This window comes from Vanacampus margaritifer, chromosome 12 (genome assembly GCF_051991255.1).
Source record: "Vanacampus margaritifer isolate UIUO_Vmar chromosome 12, RoL_Vmar_1.0, whole genome shotgun sequence".
NCBI lineage: Eukaryota > Metazoa > Chordata > Actinopteri > Syngnathiformes > Syngnathidae > Vanacampus > Vanacampus margaritifer.
In genome coordinates, this window is record NC_135443.1 from 9364831 (window position 1) to 9383155 (window position 18325).

The 18325-nt window shown below is 40.3% G+C and overlaps 1 protein-coding gene across 1 annotated transcript; it reads right to left on the reverse strand.

Annotated features, from left to right (window-relative positions):
- Positions 1-162: 162 nt before the first annotated feature.
- rel (v-rel avian reticuloendotheliosis viral oncogene homolog) lies at positions 163-15580 on the reverse strand. Its single transcript, XM_077582925.1, has 11 exons — positions 15480-15580; positions 15119-15157; positions 12981-13120; positions 12729-12877; positions 11515-11606; positions 6886-7026; positions 4564-4668; positions 3417-3632; positions 3271-3336; positions 3083-3154; positions 163-2335 (listed from the first exon to the last, which is right to left on the reverse strand). Exons 1-11 carry the CDS (start codon positions 15493-15495, stop codon positions 1518-1520), a joined length of 1854 nt encoding a protein of 617 aa, XP_077439051.1. The 5' UTR covers positions 15496-15580; the 3' UTR covers positions 163-1517.
- Positions 15581-18325: the final 2745 nt, after the last annotated feature.

Genomic DNA, 18325 nt, shown 5'->3' on the forward strand with positions numbered 1-18325 from the left:
ATCTCATAGTTGTGGCTGGCACATTGTTCAGAGTTTCGGGGTCCAGTGTGGAGTTGATATATTCTTTCCAAGCTTGTGTGGGTTTTCTCCGTCATCCTCTTTCTTTGTAATAATAATAATAATAAGTCATTTAAATATCTAAAGTTAGTAAGTGACAACAAATCTTGAACAACATTTGTTTATTAAAAATTGATCTTGCTGCAAAACCCCTCAAAAGAACCCCCCAGAAAATATCCAAAGTCAACAATTCTTTGACGTACAAGTATAAAACATAATGAGCTACGCAAGCGGTGACAAAGCAGCATTGCGCAAGAGCAAGTGTTTGTCCTTAACTAGTCATATCTATATTTAAGAAAAAAAAGCCTGAGTTGAACAAAACAGCATCATATTTACATTTTAATCAGTCAAACATCTGTTTGCCTCTCTGACAATAACGCATGTGATCATTGGTGTGACATAGTCATTACTGAGGAAAGTCACAACTCTGTGTGCTTCCTCTAATTTCCTCATTGGGAATTTTAGTACCTTGTCAATTCATTAACCCTTTCAGCAAGCACTGAATTATGGCTAAAATGACAACCAATGCTGTTCGACAGAAGAAAAAAAAATCTTTACAAAGCAATTAAAAAGGCCACAGTAGCATGAAAATCCCCCACCTTTTCCCGCCAAGAATTAAGCCTCCAATAAAATATTGATATATTTGCCATACATTTATCATTCATAAACTACACCCACTCAATCACAGGACACAAATAGAGACAGACAAGCACTCATACTTACATTCGCACTGTCACTGAGTGGGAATTGAACCCACCAAAGTCAGCCAAGTGTACCACTAACCCACTTCTATATCCTCCTCAAACTTTCATCGTCTTCACATGCTCATGTTCCGGTTTACGTGTAAGAAATCTGACTCAATAACAGAAAGAAAGAAATTCGATTCGAAGTGCAGTAGTTTTGTGTGTGAAATGACGTAATGGAATATGATTAAAACTCTTTGACTGCCAAAAACGTTAAATAACATTTAGTAAAATCCAATGGAGGAGTGCCAAAGACGCTAAAAGACGTTTTTTTTCAAAACAGAGGTGAAACTAACCATTTTCTATTGTTGATTACTCAAAAACGGAATAAGGTAGAAACAAACTTTTTTTCTGATGAAAGATGACAGTCCAATCTTTCATTTGGTAGTGTGTGTGTTTCCATAGTCCAAACACATAATTTTCTGTGGACCTTGAAAGATCAGTCAAAATGCTTAAAATCGGCTGGCACCCACGGCATCCCTTTTCTGAAAACGTCTGGCAGTCAAAGAGTTAATTCATTATCAGGTGAAAATAATGAAATAGTAAAGATTTGCATGACCGATTACTCTGGTTAAATATTCCATGACAAAGCCAATGCCCAATTAGCATCCCAAGGAATCGCATCAGTTCCAGTTTTCAGGGATTCAATGCTAAATGCGACATGAGATGAATTCTTTGGATTTGAGCACCTGCTTTTGTTGATGTCATTCCTCGTCGTCACTGTTTTGAGGGGTGACTTATCTCGGCTTTGATCCAGTCCTCCAAAGTCGGAAAATGGCTCTCAGAAGTCGAGTAGGGGTCTTTGGGATTCGGGCGAGCGAGGTGTGCTTTTCTTCCGCCATCTTGCCTTAAAGCGTTCACGTTGCCGCCGTTGCTCATAGGACGAGGAAGAAGGTTGGTGTACGTGTTTGCATGAGGAAACGCCATCGCAGGCACGTTGGACTCTTGTTTGACCGAGATGTGAGCCTCTTGCTTCAGTTGGAATCCGGTCTGAGATTCTCTTTCTACTTGGTCCTTCAGAAACTCGTTCCTTTCCATCCCCTCCAAGAGCGGGAAAGACCCGATCCCCTGAGCGCCCTTTTCCGAACACGGAACGGCGCTCTCGAATGTGTTCTGAAATGGATTGAGGGCACTAAAATTGTTCCATACATTTTGGAAGCCCTGGTTCTGGTTGTGGACCTGGTTGTCGAATGGCCCCTGGTGCTGCGATTGGAAGTGCGCGTGGGACTCGGGCTGGCTCATAACAGGAACTTGAGGAACCGCATCCAAGCACTGCAAGTCCCTCATGGAGAGCTCAGGGAGGACATTGCTCTCACGAGGGAAAGCAGAGGCGTGGTTTTGGTGCGGCGGACGACTGCTTTTAGCTTGCTGGGGCGGATTGGTCATAACGGGAGAAGGGTTGATGGGGACCGTATCCGTCGGAAGCACCGGGTTGGGGTTTGTCCAGGAATGGCTGACATTTGCGCGGTAAAGTTGGTTGAACGCGGGGTGTTGCTGCATTGGACGTGGAGGCTGCCTCGGGTACATGTTGGGGTCTGGAATTTGAAAGTAACTTTTAGTACATAGAACTACAGAAATGAAGATGATAGATATGTGTTGTAACATAACATAACAAAACCTAAAAAAAATATTGTATATTTAGAACAGATATAAAATTTGCGATTAATCGTGAGTTAACTAGTGAAGTCATGCGATTAATTACGAAAAAATGTAATCGCCTGCGCCCCTCATTTTTAATCATCTTTTCTTCTTTTAAAAAAAGCATTTTTTTTTAAAATAATATTTTCTTTAAAAAAAAGAAAATATGAAAAATTTGGGTCGTCAGTCGATTACATTTTTTTAAATAATTAATCCCCTGACTTCACTAGTTAACTCACGATTAATCACAAATGTTATATCTGTTCTAAATGTACAATAAAAAAAATTCTAGGTTTTCATACTCTTGTTAACAAAAGTGGGAAAAAAATGGTTAAAATGAACTTTTGACGTCTATAGCCGTCAATGGCAGTGAATGAGTTAAGAGCATGTATTTTTCAGGTATGCATGTATTCTGTCCATAATTAAATTACATTTTTGTCTGGTTTGGAGTGCAGAATCTATGTGGCCACTTCCAGCATTCCAGTTGCCCTTTTCTATGTGTACGGGTATATTCGATTTTTTCATATTTCAGCTTCTATGCGCAGTTATGTCAATCAAAGAATACTTTTTTTTTTGTTTATGTCCTTGAGTCTATTGTAAGTCACTATATACAGTAGATAGAAGTTTTTTTGTGATTACTGTACCTTGCATGTGATTCCTGGTTTTCTGCGGCACTGCCATTTGCCTCCTCATAGTAAGGCCAGAAAACGGAACAGCTATAAAAATGCAGAAACATCTTTGTCACGTTCATGTATTCATGTAATCGCGCTGGATGTGAACATAATGTACACAGGCTAATGTTTAACCGATTGTATTCAGTGGAAAATCTTACCTGACAATCCTGACATCTTCGTTAAGTTATCTCTGCTGCGTTTTTTCTTATTATAGCCGTAAGGGTCTAAGAGAGAGAGAAAAAAAAAGTTATCCAACTGAGAGGCTGCAACCATCGGGTGCATTCTTTCCAGGCGCACGGCTAACCTTTATCATCGGGAAGATATCGGAAGTCCAGAGGCTCGCTGACTTCCCCGTCAGACGGTCGGCGTAGCTGCATGTGTACAGTGAACGACTCTGTTATGGAGGTGTTGCAGAAAGGCGGCGTCTTAAAGACGATGGCCACTTGGCGATGAACGTCGGCTTGGGAGAAGGAGCCTTTGCCCTCCCAGCCGTCAGAGGAAAAAAATACTTCAATGTCATCTAAAGGAAAGAGAGAGAGAAAACGGAATGAATTGTACTCAAGCAAGAGTACTGTTACTTTAGAATAACACAACTCAAGTGAAAGTAAAAAAAGTAGTGCTTCAAATGATTACTTGAGTAAGAGTAAGTATTTACTCTTAAAGTACTGCGTAACTGTTCTGTTTCATGTAAATGAGTCTCTTTGAAAACGTTGCTTTGTGGTGCTAGACAGTCATGTGACAAAGGGCTCTCTGACAAACAAAAACAAAGAGATGACGCAAGCAATAATACAAATAAAAAGTAGTGGACAGGATGTAATGGAGTAAAAGTAGCTTTTGTTAGCTGCATTAAAACTACTTTGACTAGTTCCTTAAATAAATGGTGTGCACCAAATGTAGCTCCCCACCTCTGCCTAGGACAGCGGTTCTTACCCTAGGTTCAATCGAACCTAGGGTAAGAACCGCTGATTGATGATGATATGCGCCGCTTGGCCATCATTGGCTACATTTCTTGGCCCCCGTCTGTGCAGCAGGGAATTTAGTGTGCTCAGTAGTCTCACTTGTGACTGTTGTGATGGTACGTCGTGTGATTTCTTTATTAATGTAATCCCTTCATACGAACTACGACGAGCCGGACAAATTTGTGTAACATGAATTCACATGGTGTTCCACAGAGTTCAATTCCGGGGCCTCTGCTGCTTTCGTTGTACCTGCTTGCCCCTGGATTCCATCTTAAGAAAACTTCAAGAGGTTGATTTGAGTGACTGCATGATTTGCAACGAGTTGAGCAATTCTAGTCCAGCAGAACTACTGTAGCTATCTCGCAAAACTAAAGGAACACTTCCTAAGCCGCATGGACATGGGGAATACAAGAAGAACACAACACTTGCTGAATCAATCAGTTGAACGGAATTAAGAAGACAGGAACCGAAACCAAATTGACACCAATGTACCTTTTTGCACTTTATCACAAAGCAGGAAGATCTCATCTCCTCCTTTCACAGAGCCGCTGTTGCTGTTGATCCGACAGATCCTCAGCTCGGCAGTGTTCGGGGCCCCTGTTGTTTTCAACATTGTGGCATGTCAGCTTGTAAGCACATTTTGTGTGTCAAAACAAACACGTTGTGGCTGAGCGGTAACATTCGAGTTGAAGCTTCACCAAGTTGTCTGTTGTCAGAAGAGGAAGTGCATCATGGTAACTCTCTTGTTTGAGGGTTTGTATGTGTACAGTATACAACTTCCCCTTTTTCAGTGTGTGTGTGTGTGTGGTCTTGTTTTTGTTACATAGTAGGGGCCAAAATTTCGGGATTTTACAGAGTTGTGGGCCCCCCCGTCTATGTGGGGCCATTTTTCTGGGCCCCACAAGTTTAAACCTCTTTTTGATGTTCAAGACTTGGTTTTAGAGTTTAGCTTTGAATTGGGTTATGGTTGAGGTTAGGGGAAGGCATTATGTCAATGAGATGGCCCCACAAAGATAGTAAAACAAACTTATGTGTGTGTGTGGTCTTGTTTTTGTGAAATAGTGGGGCCAACATTTCGGGATTTCACACAGTTGTGGGGTCCACCCGTCCATGTGGGGCCATTTTGCTGGGCCCCACAAGTTTAGACCTCTTTTTGATGGACTTGGTTTTAGAGTTTAGCTTTGAATTGGGTTATGGTTGAGGTTAGGGTAAGGAATAGGGGTAGGCACTCATTTTTGATGGTTGGGGTTAGGGGAAGGCATTATGTCAATGAGATGGCCCCACAAAGATGGTAAAACAAACTTCTGTGTGTGGTCTTGTTTTTGTGAAATAGTGGGGCCAACATTTCGGGATTTCACACAGTTGTGGGGCCCACCCGTCCATGTGGGGCCATTTTGCTGGGCCCCACAAGTTTAGACCTCTTTTTGATGGACTTGGTTTTAGAGTTTAGCTTTGAATTGGGTTATGGGTAAGGAATGGGGAGGGGGTAGGCAATCATTTTTGATGGTTGGGGCTAAGAAATGCATTATGTCAATGGGATGGCCCCACAAATATAGCAAAACAAACTTCTGTGTGTGTGTGTTTGTTTGTGTGTGTGATAAACACTAAATTAGGTCAGAAGTGACTGAAGCACCTGCAACCGTTTTGAGACACATACTACTGTATGCAATAATTCCTGCGGGTGTAAATGCACTTGAACAATAAACAGTGGGGTGTTTTCTACTGTTCCACAAATATTAGCATACTTGACTCTTAAGTCCCCGTGCTCCAAATGAGTTGTCTTTTCAAAGCACTCGCCCGATTAAATGTGTCTACTTGCAACATGTCACGTTACTTAACACTACAAAAAACCTGCGTCGCACGGTTGTGGGTGCCACTTCTCCAATCGCCCACGTCACATGCGCGGCCGACCACATCATCCGCAAGAGGAGATCTTGCAGTTTATTTGCTAATGTTACGCACGGATGCCAGCGAGTTTATTTTCTGTTTAGGCTACGTTCCATCCCATAATGGACAGGTGCACACACCCTGTTACGCCAAGTTCTACCTTTGCAAAGTCTATGAAAATAGCAAAAGAAAGAAAACTCCACCCATGCGCACAGTTAGACGGAACCCAAAATAAAGACCCAACCAGTAGGTTTCAATAGGGAAGAACATGAGAAAAGAATGAAATATACAGGAAGTTACATGAGGTTAACAAGCTCATTTGTTATCAGATATACATTTTAGTTGTATTATTTTTTGTTTTTTGTTTTACAGCGCTTTGATTCATTTTATGCTGGTGTGTCATTAAGAATGATCAAAAATTAGATGAGTAGGGCACATCTGCAAAGTGGCTGATTTGAGCGCAATGCATTTTATATTAATACTTTAACTATGAAGGACCAAAACTGCCAAAATACAAACAATAGGGCTGGGTTAAAAAAAAAATATATATAAATAATCAATATCTATTCTATTTCATAATTATTTTTGTATTAGACATTTTTTATTTCTATTTTTTTAAATTTGTTTTTATATTTGAATTCATTTTTTTACTTTGTATATATTTTGTTTTTATCTCCATTTATATTACTTTTTTAGTATTAAATTTTTTAATTATATATTTTTTATATTGTTTTTTATTTTCACTTTTATTTATTTATTCATTTATCTTTTGGCAGTTTTGGACCTGCATTTGAACAGTGGTTAAAGGATGACCAAGACACTAAAAACATTACCTATACAGGCACTACAGACTTTATTTAATCAATGTATTTATGCATTTAATAATTTTTCTATTGCTTCCTGCTGAAAAAAAAAAAAGTCACTCACGGTTGTCATAGATGGGGTTGCTGACGACAGGGTGGAGTACTCTAGTGTAGTGGCTGTTGTCGTCCTGCAGGAAGACCTGTATACACAAGCGCACCACGTTCAGGTCATACTCTTCTGTCTGCAGCAGCTGCTCTTGCGGCACTGTGGTCACACACATGCACGGACACACACACACACACACACAGATACACCAAGATGATTGTTATTATCAGACAGCAATTGCACAGCATATTTTGACATTGCAAGTGTGCACATATAACAAGCTCATTTGTGAACTGATGGCACATAAATCAAAGAAAAATCACAAAAGTAAGAGCAATTGATAGAATGCAGAAAAGACTCCTGATAATTTCTATATGAAGAATAACTTACAAATGATAAATATCTCAATCGGTGCAACAAGCCTGAGATACACCAAACAAACGTTTTCGCTCCCCACCTACAATTTGTCATCACAGTGACGCTGAGCAACGTCACAGCAGAGTGGAAAGCGCGCCGTGCGTGTGTGCGCCGCTGTGTGTATAACCGAGAGCTGAGACTGGCAACACAAATGCCCGAAATGGCTCGTGACGTGTGTGAAAGTAATGTAGTGGGGCCTGAAAGTGTGTGAGTGAATCTTTGTCTGCTATGCACGTGATGGAAACTCATTCATCTCAAACGTGTTGTGTAGCGTAAACATTGCAAATAGCTTGTAGGGTATTTTCCGTTGGGCGTCTGCGCTTACAGAATTAAAGTGAATGCATGCGTGAGATCTTTCTTTCTATCAATACATTGGATCTAGTTGCATAGATTTTTTTTTTTACTTTAATGCCCAATTATAGTTATTACCACTAAAACTGTTTCTATGTAAACCAGTGGTGTCCAAACTCGGTCCTCGAGGGCCGGTAGTCCTGCAGGTTTTTGAGGTTTCCCTGCTCCAACGCACCTGTTCCAATCAACAAGGTCGTTATCATGCTTATGCAGAGCTTGCTGATGAGCTTCAGCTGTGTTGGAGGAGAGAAATATCCAAAACCTGCGGGACTACCGGCCCCCGAGGACCGAGTTTGGACACCACTGATGTAAACAAACTAAATCCTCCTATCTTATACACATTTATATTTCTACAATGTACTTCTTACATTACAATACTGTCAATCTGAAAATATGTTGACGTATATTGCAAAGAAACTTGAGCACTGCCGCTAGGTCTACTGACAACAACAATCAAAGAATGCACTACATCGAATAGGTGGTGATCAAGTGACAACTAAACTAGCATTGCCTGTTAACAGATAACACACAGCTATTGGACACTTTCTCAGGTTCACAAGGCATGGATCTGACATGGGAGTTTGCTTGAGTGTGTTGGGATGAAAAGCGAGAGGAAGTAATGCAGTAAGAAGTCAAGTTTCAGAGCAGAAGTGAGCGAGAGAGAGAGAGAGAGAGAGAGAGAGAGAGAGGGCTAGCATTTTATTAGGTAGCTAGCCCCTCTCTCTCTCTCTCTCTCTCTCTCTCTCTCTCTCTCTCTCTCTCTCTCTCTCTCTCTCTCTCTCTCTCTCACTCACTTCTGCTCTGAAACTTGAATTTGAACTAATAAAATGCTAGCTAATGAAACGCTAGCTAGCTACCTAGCTCCCCTCTCTCTCTCTCTAGCTAGCTAGCATTTCATTAGCTATCGTTTCATTAGCTAGCTAGCTAGGTAGGTAGGGAAAGCGGCAAAGCCACTCGTGAAAAATCACCCCAAACCAAAGTTTGAAAAATATAGAGGCACCATTAAAGTGGATGTGGTTTCGCAACTTACTGCATATCATGCAAGTCAGATTTTTTTGTAATTACAGGCTGTCCTTGGCTCAGGAATTGTGAAGGGTGCCCACTTAGATACCGCCATAATTACTGTTGTTCATTTCATTGTTTTATTATATTTAGTGACAACTGTACATTTTCTGTTTGTCATACAAATATTTGCTGTAGTTGTGAAATTTTGAGGTTACTAACACCATGCAATGAGCTTATTTGCACAACAGCATAATGTTGTGAACTTGTGATACTCATTTACCACATTAACTCATTCACTGCCATTGACAGCTATAGACGTCAAAAATTTATTTCAACTTTTTCTATTTCTATTTTTTCCACTTTTGTTACAAGAGTATGAAAACCTAGAATCGTTTTTTTTACATTTAGAACAGATATAACATTTGTGATTAACTAGTGAAGTAATGCGATTAATTACGATTAAATTTTTTAATCGCCTCACGCCCCTAATTTTTAATAATATTTTCTCTTTTTTTATCGCGTCAGGCGATATTTTTGTTGTTGTTGTAATTAAGTGCATGACTTCAATAGTTAACTTACGATTAATCACACATTTTATACTAAATGTAAAAAAAAAATTCTAGGTTTTCATACTCTTGTTAACAAAAGTGAGAAAAAAAGTTAAACTAATAGAAATAGTTCAAATGAATTTTTTACGTCTATAGCCGTCAATGGCAGTGAATGAGTTAACTACCATTTGAATGTGGCCTAGGAGTGTTTTAATCCTTATTTACTACTGAGTAAACCCCCCACCCCACCCCACACAGCCCAGTCAACCCCTTCCCCCTTTAACGAATCCTACATTCCCAGCTCTCACGTGGCATTTTCCATGTGCTCAATTGAGCAACTGTGACCAAGAATGGGGAAGTAGCCTAACGCTTGTTTGCACCGCTGTTTGTCTGTCTGCACAGTGGCAAAGTGGAAAGAGGAGGGGAAATGGCATTTCATTTTGTATCTAAAATCAGACTTTTGGCCTGACGTGAGAAGAAATGGGTCAGGCTCTTTTGAAATGTTTCAACCACAGCAGCAGCAACAACAGGATAATAATGAGCTAAGTACTGACAATGACAATAATGTAATTAAAGGGGAAAAAATATTTACCAAATGCCAATCTCAAATAATTAGTCATTTTAAAAGTTGCTGAGACATGAACAGTCACACTACACCACTTTGATCCCAGTGAAAAGAAAAGCAAGATGTTATTAAATCACATATTGAGCAGGCAATCACATTCCTTCGGGGCATTTTGTTATCATATCTGATGTTAAGGATTAGAATACATTGTGATGCGTTAACCATGGTTATGTTCCCTGTTGCAACAACATATAAAACGCAACTTAGCAGAGGATTGCATTTGAATCTTTCAATCCATTTTCTATAACGCTTGACATCTGTAAGAAAGGTCACTGATGTGCTGGAGCCTAAACCCATGATTTATATGACTCAGCTTGAACGTGTTGAGAAATGGTAAAGCACTTGACTGCTTAAATGCCTTCAAGCACATGTTTACTAAACAGCTTTTGTGATTTGCAACATGTTAAAGGGTTTTTGTTTGCCATCAGCTTTTGCACCAACTATAATGCCAACTCCCAAACAGCCACTAATTTGCGGGATAGTGTTAGCTCGCGGGCTAACCATTTACCCACACGCTAACCCCAGGATAACTCCCAAATAGCTGCTAAAAAAACGGCGATTAGGTTAGCCCACGAGCTAACCGTTAGCTCACGGGCTAACCTAATAGCCGCTAATTCGCGAGCTAACGGTTAGCTCACCCACACGCTAACCCCAGGATAACTCCCAAATAGCTGCTAAAAAACGGCGATTAGGTTAGCCCGCGAGCTAACCGTTAGCTCACGGGCTAACCTAATAGCCGCTAATTCGCGAGCTAACGGTTAGCTCACCCACACGCTAACCCCAGGATAACTCCCAAATAGCTGCTAAAAAAACGGCGATTAGGTTAGCCCACGAGCTAACCGTTAGCTTACGGGCTCACCTAATAGCCGCTAATTCGCGAGCTAACGGTTAGCTCACCCACACGCTAACGCCAGGATAACTCCCAAATAGCTGCTAAAAAACGGCGATTAGGTTAGCCCACGAGCTAACCATTAGCTCACGGGCTAAACTAATAGCCGCTAATTCGCGAGCTAACGGTTAGCTCACCCACACGCTAACCCCAGGATAACTCCCAAATAGCTGCTAAAAAACGGCGATTAGATTAGCCCGCAAGCTAACCGTTAGCTCACGGGCTACCCTTATAGCCGTTAAATCGCGAGCTAGACGGTTAGCTCGCAGGCTAATAGTTGCTAATTTGCGAGCTAACCATTCACCCGCACGCTAACTCCCAAATAGCTGCTAATCCGCAAGATAGCCGTTAGCTTGCGGGCTAATGGCCGCTAATTGCTGCCTATTGGTTGTTAGCACTGCATGAGCAACAAATTAGATGGTGCTGTGGGCGGGCCAATGCTGCAGGGAGTCAACAACCGCTGACTCGAGCAGACAGGGGAGAAAAGCGTCCATCAGAGCAAAAATAACAGATTATCGGTCTATCCCTATTAATTGCATGGTTGTTTGTCTATATGTGCACGACTGACTCGCGATGAGTCCAGCGTGTATGCTGCCTCTCGTCAGCTAGGACAGGCTACAGGTCACTCGAGAACCAAATGAGGGCAAATGTTTTGAAACAGACGGTTGGAAGCTTTAACGTTGTCCCAAACTGAAGGTGGTATCAAATCGAACACACAATCCACTTTTATCACTTTGACTCCGTTATTGAAGTTGTCCTCAAATAGCAACGAAAATAACAAAACATAAGACAAAACAAAACAAAAGACTCACCATTGAAGGGGTTGATTCCTCTTTTAATCCTTTGTAAAATGGCATCTTTTACCTCCCGCTTCTTCACACACCGGATACCCAGATTCTGGAAACTGAGGGAATCACAACACACTACATGAGCACAACAACTGCAGAGGTACACTGTGGCACAAAACTGCAAACAATTAGTTAGCAGGCTGCTTCCTGTTTCTGGCGCTAAAGTGGGCTGTGGAGTCATGATTCTGTTGGTTCTGTACAGTGACTCAAAGAGTGAAAATAAATATCTATAAAATGTAATAAGCTCTTCATGCTCTTCCTTCCATGCACCACCACACTCTACTACTTGAACTCTATTTGTGTAATCTTGCTAACAGCATCTGTCCCATTTATTGTTTTACAGTATGTCAAAATGAGATAAGAAATGGTCACGCATTCACTCCCAGCCATTTTCCCGGCTGTTTTACTGGATATTGAGTGATTTAGCAAGGGCCACAGAATATTGTGTTCTATTGCTATAAAAACATACAAACGCCTACCAAAAAAAGATTAGAGTCTCTATTTTCATCAGGAAAAAAAAAGTACATTTTTTTTTATCTGTTTCCGTTTTGCAGCAATTGGCATTAGAATATAGCTAAGTTTCATCATTATTCACAAATCTGTTTAAAAAAGTGAGGGAAAGAGTTTTTTGCAACATGGCCCTGGTTGATCTCCTATACTCTGCTGCCACCTGCTGGCCGTTCTTGTAATAACTACCATTGCTGCAAGCACTCCCTTTCAGCTCAGAGGCTGCATCAAAGCCTTCTGTATGCGATAGCATTTAAAAAAAAACAAACAAAAAACGTATAAATACGTCTTTGGGACCAAACATATTTAAAATAGAAAGTATTTATATGTTTTTGTGAGTAAGTAAGGTAAAAACAACAAAGCAGGTTGTGGTAGTCTACAACATTTGCATGGTGCTTCATGAGATAATTACAAATTAGACACACTAAAACATTCTGACTCATTCACACATGCTCGAACAGTTTACACACACGCTCAGTTTTCCCTTTCTACCACACATACAGACTATATCTGTGATGCCATTCGGGGAATTCCCACGGTGCCATGCTTCGTTCGTTTATGTGTGTTTGTGAGCACATATGTTTGTTTATTTGTGATGCGTGACATATAGCGATAGTGACCAAAGTGAAAATGACTCAGCTACATGTCAGCAGAGGTCACATGGAACTCACGCGATTACTTTGCGATCTGGCCCAAACTCGGCCTCGTAGTAGCCATCTTTGCAGTCCTTGCCCACCAGATCATGAGGATGTGGCCTGTAAGGCTCATTCTTCGTCACCAAATAAACACACACTTTGCCCTTGCCGCAGTAATTCAGAATCTGCGCACAGAGACGAGCGAGTGGTTGGAAAAGTTTGTTACGGGCATATGCAAGGAAAGTCAGTTGACAAGTTCATTTGAGTGGCTATAAACACAGTGGTCACCTGCAGACTGGGGTAGGTCCTGTTGTTGTCCGTGCTATTCGCACCGGGGATGCTGCCAGCTGAGCGACCCTCACACTTGTACCGGAAGCGCATTCCTCGCGGCCTGGGTTGCTCAAAAATGCGGATCGCCGGCTCGCCCACTAGGGAGGGAAGATGGTGCGATAGTTATTCATTTGGTTGTTAATGCTCGTTTCATGTTATTGGTTATTGCAAGTTGTATCACAATTACTGCGCTACTGGTCACTTGTAAGGGGAAGTCAATACTTTTTTTTTTTAACAATAAAATGTTCTATGCAGCCCAAATAGTCTAAATATGGTATTCTGTTAGAGGAATATGAGTTAAGCAGTCAAATCCAGCTGTCTTTATCCATCTCGGGGGCGGCCATTTTGCCACTTGCTGTCGACGGAAGATGACATCAATGTTTCCCAGGTAACAGCCAATCACAGATTGATTGGTCGTTGCCTAAGCCCTGAGTAACTGTGATGTCATCTTCAGTCGACAGCAAGAGACAAAATGGCCGCCCCCGAGATGGATAAAAACGGCTGGATTTTGCTTCATAACTCATATTCCACAAATGTAATATTAATCAGAATGTCATGTTTAGACTCGTGAGGTCACATATTATTGTCAAGAAATGTTTAGGGTGGACTTCCACTTGAAATGAAACTGATCATTTTATCTTTGCTTGTTTGTTTTTACACACAGTACCTGGCCAATAAAGATAATTCTGGTTCTATGACTACTACAAACAATATGTGTAAAATCAGCTTATACTGCACTGTGCCGCCTTGTAGCACCCTATAATGTAATAATTTCCTGAAAATACAATAATGCCTAAAAGCGTAATGAAATTTGCACTTAACTCGATCAAAAATGTAATAATTTCACCCATAATGTGATTTTTTTTAAAAGTCCTGATGATATTGTATGTAATAGCAATTTTACCGTTAACGTTTATCATCCAACCACTACAGTATAATCAACACTTTCAGAGGTTGAGTTTTAGGAACACAAGTTTGCTAGCTTGTTGTGACACGAATGTGAAACCTCTTAAAATAGCTTGTTGCTTTTTTTTTGTTTTGTTTCATTTGTTTGAACATGTGTGAACATATAGGTTGAGAGATAGGAAAAGATTGACTTGACACAATAACTTGTTCCTTGAAAATATATTATGCCATTTTAATTTTCATCACTTTGCGGTTTTGGTCTTAATGCTAGCACTTAGTCGCAAATTTCCCGCTCTGTACAGTTGTTCATGTCGTGTCTTTAAACACAGTCAACATGTTGGAGTCGCTAGTAACAACTTGACTGTTGTCTTGACTTTTTACAAACAAACCATGGAAATACAGTTCCCCCTTTTCGACATCAACGCTTTCGCTCGCTTCCACTTTGTTATTTGCTCATTAATCTCTCTGCGCCTGCCATGTTGTTTACAGTCATGCTCCTCTAGCGCTCTCATCCCACAAAAAAACAATTCATACTCTGTAGGAGCGCATACACACTGCACAGACTGTTTATTGAACTCAACTCACACGTGAAATTGTTGAGTATCACATAGCAGTCACATCTTTAGCGCATCATCCCTAAGCACACTCTCCAGGCATCAACAATGAACGCTTAATCCAAATGTTGCATTTGATGTGGCTCTCCATTCCCACATCTGAGGGCATTCCAACAATAATGAACCATGATGCGCTTTGTGCAACATTTGAGGTCAATACTGTGTTTCTTACGACTCTTCCCCCAACTGTGCCTGTGTGAGAGGAACTAGAAGTGAACCAGGAAGTTTCATGCGATGTGGACAGAACTTGGATGTGGCAGGTGCCCCAACCAGACTTAGACGCTCGCTCACTCACACTCACATTGCAAGGGTGTCAGTATAAAACAAGCCCTGTCGCATTTCTGTCCCAACTGTGGGGTGTACCGTTGGAAAAAATGTGACGCTCACAGCATAGATTTGAGTGATAATGTCAGTCTCAATTTGTTGGAGTCCCACAAGCTCATAAAACAAATACCACTTGATTGTTTCCCTAACAAAAAAATGGGGAAGTGAAAGTACATTGATATGCATTTGTGATGTCGTTTTTTTTTTGGGGGGGGGAGGGGGGGGGGTCTTTGACCCTTGAATTGTACTTACCCTGGTGTGGGTCGTCTTCAAGCATGGAGGGGTAAAGAACTGGAAGAAAAGAAACACTATGACGTCAAACTGGGTTTATGCTTAAAGTTGGGCTCTGTGTTGCAAAATAGACATTTTCTGACATAATGCAAAAAGTAGGCACTGTTTAATAAATTGACACACAGACACAAAAAACGACAAGAAAAAAGTTGTCATTTTCGAGCTGTAGTACTCTACTGTACTATACTGTTGTCACCCTGGAGCCATATCCACCAATCACATGATACAACGTATTACTAATGTCATTTTTCAATTATTACAATGTATTATGTTCTAATACAGTAGTTTCTGTCCAATAAATACAAGGGGGATTGCTACTCACCATCCATGATGCACATGCAAACACACTGTTGGCTTGTCACAGGCTTCTGACTCGCACAGAATCAGTGACACAGGACTAGAATAGTGGAGTCGGTAAAGGAAGTGCCCGGGCGGAAATCCCCTCGCAAGAAAGGGCCAATCAGGAGCTTGTGAGTCACTCCAGAGATCTTACACACGACGAAGTTCATGTTTAGAACTTTTTTTTTTTTCATTATCTTGTTCATGTTTAGAACTGCTGAAGTCGCGATAAAATAATAATAATAATAATAATAATAAAATAACATCATGATTATTCTATAACGTTGGCGCCAATTAAATGTTCCTATGATGTAATATATATATATATATATATAAATAAACCTAACTTGTAACATTCAACGTTCCTTTCATTTTAATAGGAAAAAAAAATCTGCTACATTTCACCATTTTCTCTTACAGTGGATTGCAAGTGGCCAATCAGATTTTCCCAAATACTGCACGAAACCACCAATTGATACAACAAATGGATAATGAGATTATTGTTTGATCTGGATATGTGTGGGGCTAGAAGGCGCAATTGACAATTCACATCTGGGCATTTCTGATATTTCTACAATGCTACGTTTTATTAAACATAAAAAAAGGGGGGGGGGGGCAAGGAAAAAGTGCAGGTAGAAAATGAAAACCCAGTCCCCCACAAAAAATAAGAAGTGGGTTTGAAAAATGAGACTGGTCGTGAAGGTGCACCAGAGAAGTCCGTTGCTGATAGCTGCTTTACATCTCCTGTTAGATCAGTGCTTCGTAATTTTTTGTTATGCCCCCTCAGGAAGAAGAAAATATTTCGCGCCGCCTTTAACTCTCTGCGATGAGTACAAAGAGTATCACTTCATTAAAATTGTTGTAAGTACATTTCTGCAGAGGCACTAATATTCCTTGCTTACGGTGAGTGAGCACACCAGTGCCACCTACTGGAGTGGATGTGCAATTACAGTATACTGTATTCCGTTTTTTTTTTGTGGCCTCTGGCCCTCCGTTGGATACAAACCATCAATTGGCAGACAGCCAATAAGAGTAGAAACCTGAAACACTTATAAGGCAATCAATGGTACAACTGTCTTAAACGTACAGTGTTTTAACTGTATGGTATTTAGCCAACAGTGCTAAGGAAATTATTTGTCAAATGAGCCTCTCAAAAGATTAAGTTAAAACAAAAAAACGTTATGCTTTTACTATTTTTGAAGCACCCCAAACTTGGACAATTTGGAATCCAAATTGACGAATAAGTATGAATGTGTCCAAACTTTGGAGAAAACCGCAATCTTTGTCACCATTGTAAGGGAGGAGGTAATTTATAGCAAACACATTGAGACCACTGAATGTAGATGTATTGACTTGACTCATTGAGCCATTTTCAACAGAAAGATATTTTGTCTTATTTTTGTCAAGTGGCAAAATGTGTTTTTAAAAGTCTTAATTGTACATGAAAAACAATGAAGTTACCAAATTAGTTCTGGACTTTTGCTGCTAAAAATGACTCAATGAGTAAAGTATATCCGGAAACAAACAAACAAAAAACTTAAAGTGGAAATAATAAGATAATAATAAGATCTAATTAAGTACTGTCCAGTACAGTAGTCTACTTCTATTATATCAACTCCACATGCAAAATAAAAACTTCTTGTGCATTACCGCCACCTAGCGATAGACCAAAATACTGTAGTGCAAATAGCAATATGAGACGATTATGTAAAGTCACTATCATCAAAAATATCCATATCCACAAAATTTTAACTTGGGACCTAAATAGAAATAAGACAGAGACATTGGAATCATTTTTGGGGGTTTAATGGTTGTACAGATTCATTTAAATGACGTGGTAACACATACAAAAATACCCTTTCAATACATTTTAGAAACTAACATCTAAATGACCTTTTTTGTTAAATGTTTCTGAACAGCAAAAACAGTTGTCTGAAACAGAGTGGTGCAGTTTTTTTTTTGTTCAAAAAATACCTACCTAATATGAATTCCATTTAAAAAAAATCAAATGGTACAAATATGCAAATATAAATTAATTCTTAAGAAAAACCCCATTAATGAAGCATGTGATATTTTGTTGGGGGGAAAACAAAAAAAAAGCCTCTGTACATTCTGGGGAATGAGAATCTGATGCTGGAAAACGAGCCAGTGTCAAAGCAGTACTTGCTCCGAGGAAGAAGGCTCCTTGTTGGTTTACAAATGCAGCAGCACAAGTTATTCACATCACCTTTTATGCTGTAATTCACCCAGCGTAAGATTGTGATGGTGTGTTGGAAAGGGGGAAAGAAAAAAGAAAAAGTCTCCTGATGCCTTAAGAACCTCCACAGGAGGCGCAAAGGGTTATTACCCAAAACAAAGGGAATTTTGTCTCTGTCCAAAACAACCATAGATGCAAGCATACACGCACGCATGCACGTGCACGCACACAGTCAACCACACGCATGCACGCACACACACACACGCACAAATCTAGCACAACAAATCGCAAAGCTTTGAACCAGATTTCACCAAGCACCACAAACCTTTGCTTCACTGGCAAGGAAGTCAAAAGGTAGCTCCAGATCGGGGCGCTATGAAGCGGTTGAGTGTGTAGCCCTCCGAACGCCTAAAAGGCCAGCCAGGATGGTGACTGAGTGCAGTGCAGCGTTAGGAGCAACACAGTCACTTTGTTTTGTTTAGCGCACCATCAAACCTCAGGTTGAAGCAAACCATTAAAAAAAAAAATAATATATCTATATATAAGCAACTCATGTTTTTGTTCAGTTGGTGGCAAATGACAAACTGGCTACTCCCAGAGCTGAACAATTTCATCACCTCAGAAAGCTTGAT